This window comes from Mytilus edulis, chromosome 6, assembly GCF_963676685.1.
Source record: "Mytilus edulis chromosome 6, xbMytEdul2.2, whole genome shotgun sequence".
Lineage (NCBI taxonomy): Eukaryota > Metazoa > Mollusca > Bivalvia > Mytilida > Mytilidae > Mytilus > Mytilus edulis.
The window spans coordinates 9,430,153-9,443,709 of record NC_092349.1 but is presented as its reverse complement, the minus strand read 5'-3'; the positions used below and the strand labels follow the sequence as shown (position 1 = coordinate 9,443,709).

Here is a 13,557-nt window from a genome sequence, read left to right as displayed (position 1 = left end):
AAAATTGAAAAAAAACCACACAAGACTAACAAAGGCCAGAGGCCCCTGTCTTGGGACAGGCGCAAAAATGCAAATATGCACATACCCAAATTTATCACGTTTTAAGCATTGGTTTAAAATTTCAAAGTGTTTAATCTTTGAGTAGATTTTGTGTTGTAATAGACATAATATTATTTATCTCATCAAACTCGGTACACCATGTGTACTGTTGATATACAAATTTCAGGATAGTCGTAAATTTGAGATGATGGATGAATCGACATTTCTTTTCTTTTTCCTATCTAATTCATCAAATAAGAACAATTGATACGATATAGATATAAAAATTGTCATTTCGAAGCAGAAGATTGTCTTAAAGTTCATAGATTTAATAACAAAATTTTTACTTTTAACTGTGATACAGAAGACCAATGATTTTTGAAATTTTGTTCACGTAATAGAACAGCAAGAATGTCTAGCAACGTTTGTGTTTGTAGTTCTGCGAGAACGGTATGTATGTCTCGCAAGCGCTGTACCTGTTGAACTTGTTTGCCCTTCGATATCATGAGCCAACTGCTCCCTCTTTGAGCATGATAGTTTACTTCTAAGAAGAACAACTATTTCATTGTGCTTTTTCTCGAGTGCGATACACAATGCGGTTTTGTGTGTTGTTGTTCGAATGTTCGGGTTAGCACCGTTACGTAATAGTACTTTTACAACTTCAACTTTGTCTTCCCTTGCAGCAACAAATAAAGGCGATTCATTATCATCATTACAAATGTTTACGTCACTTTTGTTTGCAAGGAGAATTTCAACAACTGCTAATTGACCTTGACGTGCAGCTATGAACAATGGTGATTTACGGTATTGCGTTAAAGCATTAACCTTTGCTCCATATGTCAGTAAATGTTTGACTATTTCCGCTTGACCTTCACGGGCAGCATAAAATAATGGTGAGCACTTTTTACAGTTAACAATATTAGGATCTGCTTTATGTTCAAGTAGTATTTGCACAATATTTCTCCAACCATGCCAAGAAGCTATTGACAGTGGCGTTCCATTCTTCTTTGTATGCAAATTAGGGTTTGCCTTATAATCTAACAATGTTTTGACCATATTGAAATGTCCTTCTCTCGAAGCAAGCCATAACGGAGATTCGTTATTTTCATTTATAATGTTAGGATCACACGTTTTGTTCATGAAAAACTTAACAATTTCTAAATTGTTGTTATTTGTTGCCTCGTGCAGTGGAGTTCTACCTGCAAAAAAATCGTCCTGCATACATCTGTAACAATCCTGCTTTGTTTTGAATAGCATCTTAACAATATCGAGATAGCCCTTTGATGAAGCTATATAGATGGGTGTCTCTCCTTTATGCCAATAATCCTTCCGACATATATGCGGGTCACAATCATGAGCAACCAATAATTTTACAATGTTAGTATGACCCTCTTCCGCAGCTAAGTAGAGAGGCGTTCTACCCATTTTATCACGAACATTTACGTCAAAGTTAAATTGTAAAAGCATTTCAGCGATATCGTAATGCCCCTTCTTCACAACGTCTAGAAACGGTGATTCTCCCGAGCAAAAAAATGTTGTTTCTTTTAAGTTTATTCGTCGTTGCATATATTCAATAAATTTGCATCGGAAAGATTCAAATTGCAACTGTCTGTTTGTGAATACAATACACCCAAGTCCACTGACTAAATCTTTATAAAGCCGATCAAGATATTGATTTTCAAGATTATTTTTTACCTTAATGATACATTCTTCCATCTTGTCTTCTATTGTTTCAAATTGATATCGATCACGTATAAATTCGGCTGGACAGAACTCCAGAAGAAGGCTGTTCATGTGTTCTCCGAAAAACGAGGCCAAAATATCAAATAATTTATCATGAATAACACGATATTCATTTCTAGTTTTCTTTACATAAGAGTTCTTGAGACTTTCAATTTGATTCCTCACAACTGCTAAAGACAAATTTTGTGATGTTAAAAAGACATCAGAAAGATGATTCAAAATTTCTTTCATTGTTTTATTACCCAGTGCAAAGTCGTCCTCCATAATACAATTATTGTATAAAACAAACAGAGATAGTGTTGCGATGGTTGTCTGGTCATCTTCTTCCATCAGGGACAGTAAATCATCTTTTATTATTTCTACCGGACTCGAAAAGAATTTCACAATGTCATAAGTACTTTTAGAAAGAAAAAGTCGACACAAGAGCGGAAAGCAGTCGAACTGTATAAGCTTTTTATCCTCTTTTAACGTTTGCATTTGCCCAGAAGATAAATATTTTTCCGCAATTAGATATTTTTCTTCGTCATTCAAAGCATACTTATCACACATCAAATTGATACTTTCTGCGGATATATTAAATCGATGAAACTTTTTATCATGAAAAATATGTGATCGACATGTTATGAAAATTTTAACTTTACCCTGCCCGAGGATCTTTTGTATATCACCCGAAAGTTTATTCCATATGTTTAATGTTTGTACGTCTATAGAATGTTTGCCACATAAATCATCGAAAACGAATATCTGCTGACTAACTGGGTTATAATAATGTGTTATATCAGTTGGAAAATAGGCCGGTATTATATCATAGTTCTGTTGATCCTGTAATATTAAAGCTACGTAGTGGACAGATGTGGACTTTCCGCATCCAGAGGGTCCAATAACAAAGATGACGTTTTGCGTGGTAGCAATTTCTGCCAATGCTTTTATAGCTGTTGTTTCAACTACATCTTTAATTTCGTCTCTCCATTCTTTTATTTTTTCATCATGAACCTCTAAAATGAAAATGGAAATCATTAGTTAAACACATGTTAGCAATATTTCAGTTTGGTTGATATTATGATGTGGATTGAAATTTATGCAACTTGACATTTCATCATTAGCGTGTAAGGAAACTCAAAATCTATAAACATTCTCTATCTCTAATACTCTATATAATAGCCCAAAAGTGAGATTTTCAAATATTTTACACACGTTCAAATGAAAACAGTTTAAATTACTAACCCGTATACGAAACAATAAATGATTTCACATGGTTTTGTTTTTTCTAAATGAAAAATATTTTGTTCTTTTATTAATATCAGTAACTTTCTGGAAATAAAGAATGACGATTGTAAGGGAGTTAGTTAATTTACATTTATTTTCTGTTCTGTCTACATTTACAGATAAGTATTTGCATGGAAATTGTCAACGTATTTTGCCACTCACCTTGCAATCCTTTAGGTATTGTATTTCTCGTTACATTTAAATTTTTTATTTCTACCAATATTTCCTTATCTAGCTTATAATTTTGGAGGTCATGGCATATCACTTTAAAACTCTCCCCTCCAAGTCTAGTGATTGCCTTGAATATAAAAAAAAATGTAAGAAAAACTCTATTAGATAAGCCTTTATTTATATTACGTGCATATTTGTATTTGGCACAGCATTTCGAACTTTTGTGTCATCAACACTCTTCTTACTTCAGTTGGCCTTTGAATATTTTTTTTGTATTTTGTATTTGAGCTTTAATGATGAGTCCTTTGTAGACGAAATGGTCGTCTTGCATTCAAAACCAAATCTTGGATCTTGGGTGAGTCTATTTACAACCAATGCGTTCATGTTCATGTTTTATTTTCCTTATTTGTATCAAATAAAAAATATCAGTAAGAATATCAACCCAAAATCGATGCAAACTATAAGTTAAATTTATCTTATGTTTAAATTTTTAAAAAACATGGCGGATGATGCATACAGAATGTTGATAAACCACTATTCCAACTTGTTTAAAGTAGTGTAACCGTTTTGTATGAGTTTTGTTATTAAAATTGAATCGCACGAAAAAGTGATATTGCCACTGAACGACACACACCCAAACAAATACACAAAGATCATCGAGAAACATTAATATCGTTCAAAACAACAGTCATGCGTCTAGGATACATTATGTCAACTAACTTGAATTATCCTCATCTGATTCACGCCACCTCAAGAATATGTAGTTTTACAATAACTGTGTAATGTTGCGATGGTTGAAATGGGGGATGTGCCAAAGAGACGTCATCCCGACCAAAGAGCTGAAAACAGCCCAAGGCTACAAATGGGTCTTCAGCGAAGCGAGAAAATCACCCACCCGGAGGCGGGCTTCAGCTGGCCCCTAAACACAACATGAAGGTAAATCGGAAAAACGTCTCGCACGCATAAAATATATAACGTGTTGTTTTCATTTTTTTTAAGCTTATGTATTTGATATTTATTTCTCCCTCTTTCAATTTTTATCAGTGAAATACAAGGTTAATATTGATAAATTAAACAATACAATCATATATTCTACAAATATATGTATGTCATTATATCTTGTGCAATCAAAGAATGTTTATTAATTACCGTGCTAATTGCTTCCCATTGACTATTGAAATCTTCCTCTGACATTGTTTTATGATCAGAATGGGCAACTTTGTTCCGATAGTACTTTATTCTTGTTAAATCGGCTCCAATACTGTCATCTGTATTTCGGGGTAATGTGTCTCCTACTTTGATGTTAGCCAAATTCCGTAACAAACAAATCATTAGAGTTAAATCGAATGATATCGATGATGCAACACCTATGAAGAAAATCATAGTTTTGATTTTAAAATTCAATTTGTGCATTCGTTAATCATTGGTAATAGTGAACAAGGTGTTTTCAATATTAAACATTTTTCTTGGATGTAGGAGTTCGGGTTAATGGTAGATGTTATTATTCTTGTTTTAGTTTTGTTAAGATGAGATGTGTGGTCGAGTCTTATATGTATTAATTATAATAAACAGACAAAATGTAATACGTTGCTTTTGTAATAAACATTAAGGGCATACGATACAGTTACAGGGGAGGTTATGACGTTGCTAACGTAAATTGTTATTTTCGCGACGTCAAACTATAGGGAAAAGATTCAGTTTTTGACTGATTTTTATCATTTAAACTTATTTAACTTGAAAACGAGTTCATGGACCCCTCTTTTTTAAAATGCTATTTGGTTTGATTACGCGAGAAGATTATGTGTGCCAATTTTCATGAAAAAGTAAATAGTGCAATTTTTTTTAAATTTGATAAATATACATAAAACATTTATGTTTTTTTTCTACATTCATGAACATTTGATAAATATGAGTTATTTCTGAATAAAAAAAAAAGTATACATTTTAAGAATACTTAGAAAATACAGAAATTACAAATTATTTAACAGAAAACAATTTGTGTTCATCTTTTTAAACAAAAAAGTTATGTCTTTCTTTCGAAAGAGAAAATACGGCCACAAATCCAAATTTTGAGCAAATATACAAAATTTCGACCTCATTTTACTCAAAAAGTAGCACATGCAGGTATATTTTTTATTACATATTTAATTAAATCTGGTAAAAAGTAGTCTATATGGAAATTGTTTATCAAAATGTAAATACGGGATCAAAACTGTATCGTACAAATGTATGCCCTTAAGAGAACAAAGAAGGTTCAGTTCTGATTTTGTACAAATCTCTTATATATATGCGTATTTTCAATAGACATAAGTTCAAGTCAAAATTATATTGTGGGTTTTTAATAATGGTTTGGAAACAAAAGTGATGAAAGCTTAACTGTATCATAAGACATAATATTATGAAAATAATAATTTTACCGACTGAAGGAAACAATAAATCCCATTGATTTTGATTTATAATCCGTTTCGATTTCAGAGAATTTAATGCTTTGAATCTGTGTTGATTTAAAACAGTTTGAAGACCGCCAGGATTAAACTGCTTGTCGAAGTATACCCTCACTGCTGGTGGAGCGACTTTAAATACTAGATTTGCTATCCGCAAATGGTTGCTTTCGTACTCATTTTCTTTCGTACCATCACTCATTGCAAGCATTAATGATGATTACTCTACAAAAAGAAAAGCCAAATTAATTTTAAAATGAAGGTTTATACACTTGTGGTTGCATGTCTCAATAAAGCATACAAAATTGAAAATAATCAGGAATCATGAATTATAATTATAAACTTATGTTGAGTTATTTTCTTTCAGAACGATAGGTCATTCTTTCGAAGAAGTCTATAATTTACTTGAAAATTGTTTTCGTCTAATACTTTTTTGTTGCCAATTGGGGATTTTATTTTTTAAAGTTCAATCTATTATAGATGTAAAATAACTCGTCATTGCCAGCATTTTAATTTTAGTAAAAAGTAATGTGAAGTTTTGTTTATTACTCACTACAATACAGAGATATTATCATAATGTAAAACTTTTGAAAAAAGTCAGATTTGACATATTCGTTCGTTAGATTTTGAAAATATTATTTGATTCACACTGAATAGAAAATCGATTTCGTGCTTCCTTCGTGTCAGTTCTTAATTTTTTGACATTTATTTCTACCATTTACCCTATCAAATGATTAACTAATAAAATGTTCTTATATTCTATTGAATAACATCCCCATACCTGAAAATAGGGTCTGGTGTGTTTGGGGGGGGGGGGGGGGGGGTGTATATAGAATTATATCTGATTATCTGTTAAAAAAATGGATTGCTATTCAAAAGAAAAGTATTAAGAAAATTTAGTTCGATTCAACTAAAATTGTTGAAAAAATAATAACTTTTCCACGATAGAAATGTCATTACAATTAAAAACAAATAAGCACCCCCTCCCTTTCCATAAACTTAGTTAGTACAATAAATGACTTACAACGCGTTTTGTTTTTTTCATACAATGTTATCGGATGGTAACAATTCAGTTGTGTCTTACTTCATACAGTTGCAGTAATATTTGTATTGTGAATGGATAATAATTTCTAAGGTTTATATCTAGATTAATTAGTGAGTTTTTTTATTTCACACTTTCAATGAGCCGTAGGGCGTATTAAAACCTGAGCGCATTAAAAAGGAATATCCCACTTCAGTGTGGTTGGTAAAATAGGATTGAAAGTTTTGCAAATCTTTATAATTTATTTTTGTTACGGTATATAGGTCAGATAATGCATATTTTAAGTTTGTTTTTGTCGTAGAACACACCACGGGGTGTCAGGATTGCCAAAGGAAAGACCTGCCTACGATTGGTTTTTAATTTGATCAATCCTGACACCCCTCGGTATGTTCTACAACAAGTAAATGTTTAAATATGCATTATCTATAACAGAAAGATTTGATAGACATTGCTATCAAAAATGTTTTAATTTGTTATACACTAACAAATACATATTTATTTAAAACACGTTGTTAAAGTGCAAAAATATATTGCTATCACATGATTTATATTATATATAAATGCTATCTTACATATATAAGTGAAGTGATAGTCGTACAGATTATACAATATAGTATTTAGTTAAATCAAAGCACTGTAAGCGCTGTAGGCAGTTAACCAAAAACCAAGCCAAGCATAATTATAAAAACTGTGGCAATGTTGCTTCAATTTGTTTTTAAGATCTTTAAAGAGAACAAACATCAAACATTCATATAATGTACATTTATGTTCATTTAATGAATTAATATTAATCATTAAGGCAAATAATTCATATTTTGTCAAAGTTTTTAAAAGCAACGCATATATCAAGTATATTTTTTTCATGGTCATGAGTCTGAAGTGGTACAAGTTTGCAATGATTGCAGTTCTTCTAGTTGATAGTTAACGTCGGTATTAGTTGACTGTTAGTAGTTTAAGTTGACTTTAGTACGAGCTTGTAAAAGTATGAATGGACTTGCTTCCCTGGAAAGAAAACTGAGTTTGTGTTCAACAGTACAAAAGTTATGAGACACAAATCAGACAAATGTTTACTACTACAGAGATCAAAGGTGAGGTCTGATTAACCTGTCCATAGTTAATGTAAATGTCCCCCACCTTCATCTATGATGTCTGAGTTTGGAATAAAATGACAGGTAATTATAAAAACAGTCTTGGGCTTGAAAGATATGTTTTCTTTAAAATGAGCCATATGAAAATGAAAATCTTTATAGGACCAGAAATCATTCAAATTATAATTAAGGTAAATTCTTTAAACCAATTAATTATTTTCCATCAATAAAATTTTATAGTTATCAAAAAAATGATTGTAACATAATGCTGTTACGAAGTCTTCCAAACAAAGCTCTCATAATTATTCATTCTCACGGTCACCTGAAATTGGGCAAGGTCTAGTACACATTGGTTAGGTCTAGCAAAGTGATATGCATATGTGACGCCTATGAGATTGACATTGTATGTCATTCAATCTTTTTGAAATGACAAACAGGAATGAATATGGTTTAGTTTAGGAGTTGGTATTTCAATCTTTTACAAGTTCTCAAAACACACACAAGAGGGGGAGGGGTGACCCTAGGGACTACCCTTATATTTCATTTAATGTTTTATCTTGTCCCATACATGAATATATACGGTTTGGGTGGGGATCTCAACCATTATCAAGTTTTCAAACAGGAGGTGGTGGGGTGATCCTAGTGACTTCCCCTATATTTCATTTGATTTGTTATATTGTCCAATACATAAAAATATATGGTTGAGGGGTGGGGATCTCATCTGTTTCTAAGCTATCAAACAGGAGTGGGTAGGGTGACCCTAAGGACTCTCCCTATATTTCATTTGATTAGTTCTCAAACATGAATATATATGGTTTAATTTAAAGGTGGGGATCTCGACTGTTTCCAATTTCTCAATCAGGAGGGGTGGGGTGACTGAAGGGACTCCCCCTATATTTCATTTAATTTAGAGGTGGGGATCCCAACTGTTTCCAAGTTCTTAAACATGAGGGGTAGGGTGACCACAGGGACTTCTATATTTCATTTGATTTGTTATATAGTCCCATACATTAGTATGTATGGTTAAGGGGTGAGGATCTCAAATTTTTCCAAGTTCTCAAACAGGAGGGTGTACAGTGGCCATAGGAACCCCCTTATTATTCCTTTGATTTGAAATATTGTCCCATACATGAATATATATGGTTCAAGATTGGGGATCTTAACCGATTTATAATTCTCAAACCGGTAGGGGAAGAAAGGCCCCACGAACTCCACCTATATTTCATATGATTTGTTATATTGTCCCATACATGAATATATATGGTTTAGGGGTGGGGATCTCGACCGTTTCCAAATTCTCAAATAGGAGGGGTGGGGTGATCCCCAGGGACTCCCCCTACATATTTCATTTGATTTGTTATATTGTCCCCTACATGAAGATATATGGTTTAGGGGTGGGGATCTCGAACATTACCAAGTTCTCAAAGAGGTGGGGTGGGGTGACCCCCAGGAACTTCCCCTATATTTCATTTGATTATATATATATTGTCCCATACATGAATAAATATGGTTTAGGGGTGGGGATTTCGACTGTTTCCAAGTTCTTAAACATGAGGGGGTGGGGTGACCCTATGGACTTCCCCTATATTTCATTTGATTAGTTATTTAGTCTCATACATAAATGTATATGGTTGAGGGGTGGGGATCTTATCCGTTTCAAAGTTATCAAACAGGAGGAGGTCGAGTGGCCCAATGGACTCCACCTATATATCATATTATTTGCTTACATTCAGGTATCATATAATATAGTTGCACTATTTGTGCCTGTCCCAAATCAGGAGCCTGTAATTCAGTGGTTGTCGTTTGTTTATGTGTTACATATTTGTTTTTTCATATTTTTTTTTATATAAATAGGGCCGTTAGTTTTACTCGTTTGAATTGTTTTACATTGTCTTATCGGGGCCTTTTATAGCTGACTATGCGGCATCGGCTTTGCTCATTGTTAAAGGCTGTACGATGACCTATAGTTGTTTATGTCTGTGTCATTTTGTTCTCTTGTGGACAGTTGTCTCATTGGCAATCATCTCACATCATTTTTTTATATATGAGAAACTTCCAGCTATTTTATTTAAACTGACCTATCAAAATTGAGAAGAAAAAATACCCCTTGAAATTGCAGTAATATGTTTAACTTTTAAAGCATCTAACATGCATTACCAACATTTATCACTGATAAAAAAAAAATTTATACTGTTACCAGGAACATATATATTGTCAGATAAACTGTTCCCAGCTGTCACATTGTATTGGTCCTATACAATGGATTTTGACATTAAAATTGGTGTACAAAATATTTTCTACTTTTTCTTTTTTTTTACATATATCTTTTGGTTTTCTATTCTAGTGTTTATATTTATTTACCATGCATAGATGTATTTTGTCACCTGTCTGGATTTTTTTAGCTGATAGCCAAAACCCGGATTACCCTTATCCGGTTCCGGAATCGGATCCGATATTGTAATTGTCTTCTCGCGGCAGCCATTTTTTTTCAATGTTGTTTTTGACAGATTGTGAGATACGATTTTACTCGGATTAACACATTATTTGTCGGCGATTTTCTGTATAAAGCTTGCGGTTTAACAAATTGAAAATTGCTGTCATGAACAGTAATGATGAAAATAAGTTTGAGATCGTTTATTAGGAAACTTTGGTAAAAAAAGTTATTTTTTTATTTTCTTTCAAGGTCCGTCGGGCATGTCGGGCGTTGCTAGTAACCAAGTAGAAAGTCCGACTGCAAAAGTGGAAGGTCGCAGACCTCGGACCACCGCTAATTTGAACCCCTGCGTCCAAATTGAAAAGATACGAAAATTTTGTCTTCTAATTCAAAATTGCCGCCAACAGCGTGATCAGTTGAACTTATATTAATAGACTACTGACGTAGTTGACTACGTATTGACGACAACCAATATTCCTACGACTTTTGCAATTTGGGAAATCGTAACTACTTGTCTTTAGAGATATTCGGCGATTAAATATTTCATACATTTGTTCTTTGACTTCTTAGCCAAAAGCTCAGGGGATAATAAACTACATAAGGATTCCTAATGTGCTCTACTTCCTATGTGCAACTTCAAAACTTTTGGGAAAATCGACGATCATTTAAGTTTTTTCTGGTCATATTTTTTGTAATCCAAAATGAAAAGTAAGAAAAAACTGTTCAATAAGTTATAAATAACACAGAAGCTAGCTAGATGATAACAATGGCACATAATTCAGCATTTATTGGGTAGCACACAAATCCAGGGTGCTCGCATAAGGCAGCTTAACTGCCTAAAAAAACACACACTATTTTCAGAGGAACCCGTTGAATTGAAAAAAGCTATTACACAGTTATGACTGTTTTTCAGATTTCGTAAACTCCCAACTTTACTGATCGTTTACATGTTTACATGTACACCTAAAATGTAAATTGACTTGATTGTGAGATAGGTCATTAGTTTGATTCCCAACCTGGTCAAACTCTTAAAAAAGACAAGAACCGCATTGGGAAATAAATAATCATTCTTCAAGATTTTTATGCGGGAGGGGGAGAATAAATTGTTATGGAAATACAAATCAATTTAAGCAGTCTTGATCTCATTTTCCAAAGAAATATTTTAGTTCAAATGAAATACAGTCTCCTGTCAACATTATATACAGGACAATTCAAGCAGTAGTTAGAACGGAAATTGTATCAGTCATCAAGAGGATTAAGAAAGTATATATTACGTCAGTGTTTTGTACTATGTAAAAGTATTTAGCAACAAATGTTTTGTATAATTATTCAAAAAGAAACTGTTTTAATATGAAAAAAAGCCCCCAAAAATAAATGCTTGAAACAATGAGAATAGATCATAAGATGTTGTTTTTAATCGACAATACAAACTTTTTCGGATTTGTGTCCCCATAACTTTGCAATTTTATGGACGTTGTGAAGTTCATCATTTCAACTTCTTTAAAAAGTTGTCTTTTTATCTAATATTTTTAATCTTTGGCTTATAGAATATCCCAATGAGGAATCATTGATAATTTAAAAATAAAACATTTTTGTTTAATGAAATTGATAAGGAAGTATTCGAATAGGGAAGAATAATATATGCATGATAAGTGTCAATATAATTGAGTGTGGAGACAATAAACATGTATTACACCACTTCAAATACGAACGACATTGTTCCGTTTATATTTGTCGTAGTATCTATTATCAAAAGCACTTAACTTGGTGAGAAGGATTTGGGTTGTTGGCTATATCTGGAACATTAGTACATTTATGTTAACTTTGTCTTTTCCCTTATCTATCCTTTTTTTATATATTAAACATTCGATAAAAACTTGTCACGCTCGATGCTATGGCATTGTCAGTTTATTTTACTGTCCCTCTAGTATCTTTCGCCCACTCTTTACTTATTCAAAAGAAAAAAACTTTTAGTCAATCCTATATAATTTTGACACATAAAAAAACTAAATGTATGATGTAAACAGTTGGTTGGGTTCCTTATTCAATATCAATACCGTGTGGGTAATTGACGTATTGTATTATTGGAGTGAAGCTTACAACAATGAAAATACTTCACAAGGAAAACGATAACTTTTTCAAAAGCGTAAAATCGGTCAAACAACGCTTGAATATTGAATACCGCAGATCGCTGCGTCTGTTGCATATACCATCGGGCAATGTTATTTGGATCGTTTGGTTTGTTTCGTAAGCGAAATTAACAAACTTGTATGCTAAGATTAATTATCAGCTAGCATCTTAACCATGCAGCATTTAATTAGTGATACAACAATTCTAGTTTTTACATTATGTTTTGGATTCAATTCCGAGCAGGAACATATTTTAAAAGCCGGAGAAATTTTAAGTGCGCTACCCTTAAATTATTACTTTTCTTCAATTACGTAAGTCTTAATAGAGTAAAAATTATGCGTACATACCTAAATCAAGCAGGTATTTGTTATTCAACTGAAGTAATTTCAAAAGACAACTCGTTGTTACATTAAATATGTCGGGTTCAATCCAGTATAACTTAAACAATACAGTGTTTCCTGTTACATATACGTAGTCATGTTTTAAATTCAGAGGCTCGGAAAGGGGTTTTACAGTCTTCTTCTTGTACTATAAGTTTCGTTTTTGTTTTTAAAACTAGTCTTATTAAATCGCACATTTTGTATGGATTATACAGGACAAAACATCATTATGTGAATAGAAGCTAAATTAAATGATATAAATGTATAATAAAATACGAGAAGATAGCTTTTAGAAAATGCTTTGGGAATATCAAAAGAAAATATAGTGTCACCGTTCGTTTTTTTCCTCGTCAGATAATAGAAACCTTTATTTAGTATTCATATACTGCAAAAATTGCACTTCAATGAACGACAGCGACTAACGAATGTGGTTTCGTCTACATAAGACTCATCAGTTACGCTCAGATCAAAATAGTTATAAAGCCAAATAAGTACAAAGTTGAAAAACATTAAAGACCCAATTTCAAAAGGTTGTGCCAAATACGGGTAAGGTAATCTATAGTAAATGTGAGCTTTAAGGTAGCACAATACAAAGATTTTATAACTCAAACTCCCAAGTTTTAACATGCTGTAACTTTCTCAATAATGCTTAAATGTTTTTAAAAGTGATTGTTTTGGATATCTAACAGATTACTCTTTCAAATTAATGCAATGTTATTATTATGCAACAATTATGTAACCAATTATAATGTTATTTGTGCCTAAAATGTTTTTCACCAAAATTCAACTTTCAAATAAAATTAGCTTCGTCATAGGTATCCCT

The 13,557-nt window shown here is 32.4% G+C and overlaps 1 protein-coding gene across 1 annotated transcript; it reads right to left on the bottom strand.

The window, feature by feature from the left end:
* Positions 1 to 352: 352 nt before the first annotated feature.
* On the bottom strand, positions 353 to 12,828 carry LOC139527066 (uncharacterized). The gene is made up of 5 exons (XM_071322329.1): positions 12,702 to 12,828; positions 5,637 to 5,885; positions 4,369 to 4,586; positions 3,211 to 3,346; positions 353 to 2,777 (listed from the first exon to the last, which is right to left on the bottom strand). Exons 2-5 carry the CDS (start codon positions 5,869 to 5,871, stop codon positions 430 to 432), a joined length of 2,937 nt encoding a protein of 978 aa, XP_071178430.1. The 5' UTR covers positions 5,872 to 5,885; positions 12,702 to 12,828; the 3' UTR covers positions 353 to 429.
* Between the last annotated feature and the right edge of the window lie 729 nt (positions 12,829 to 13,557).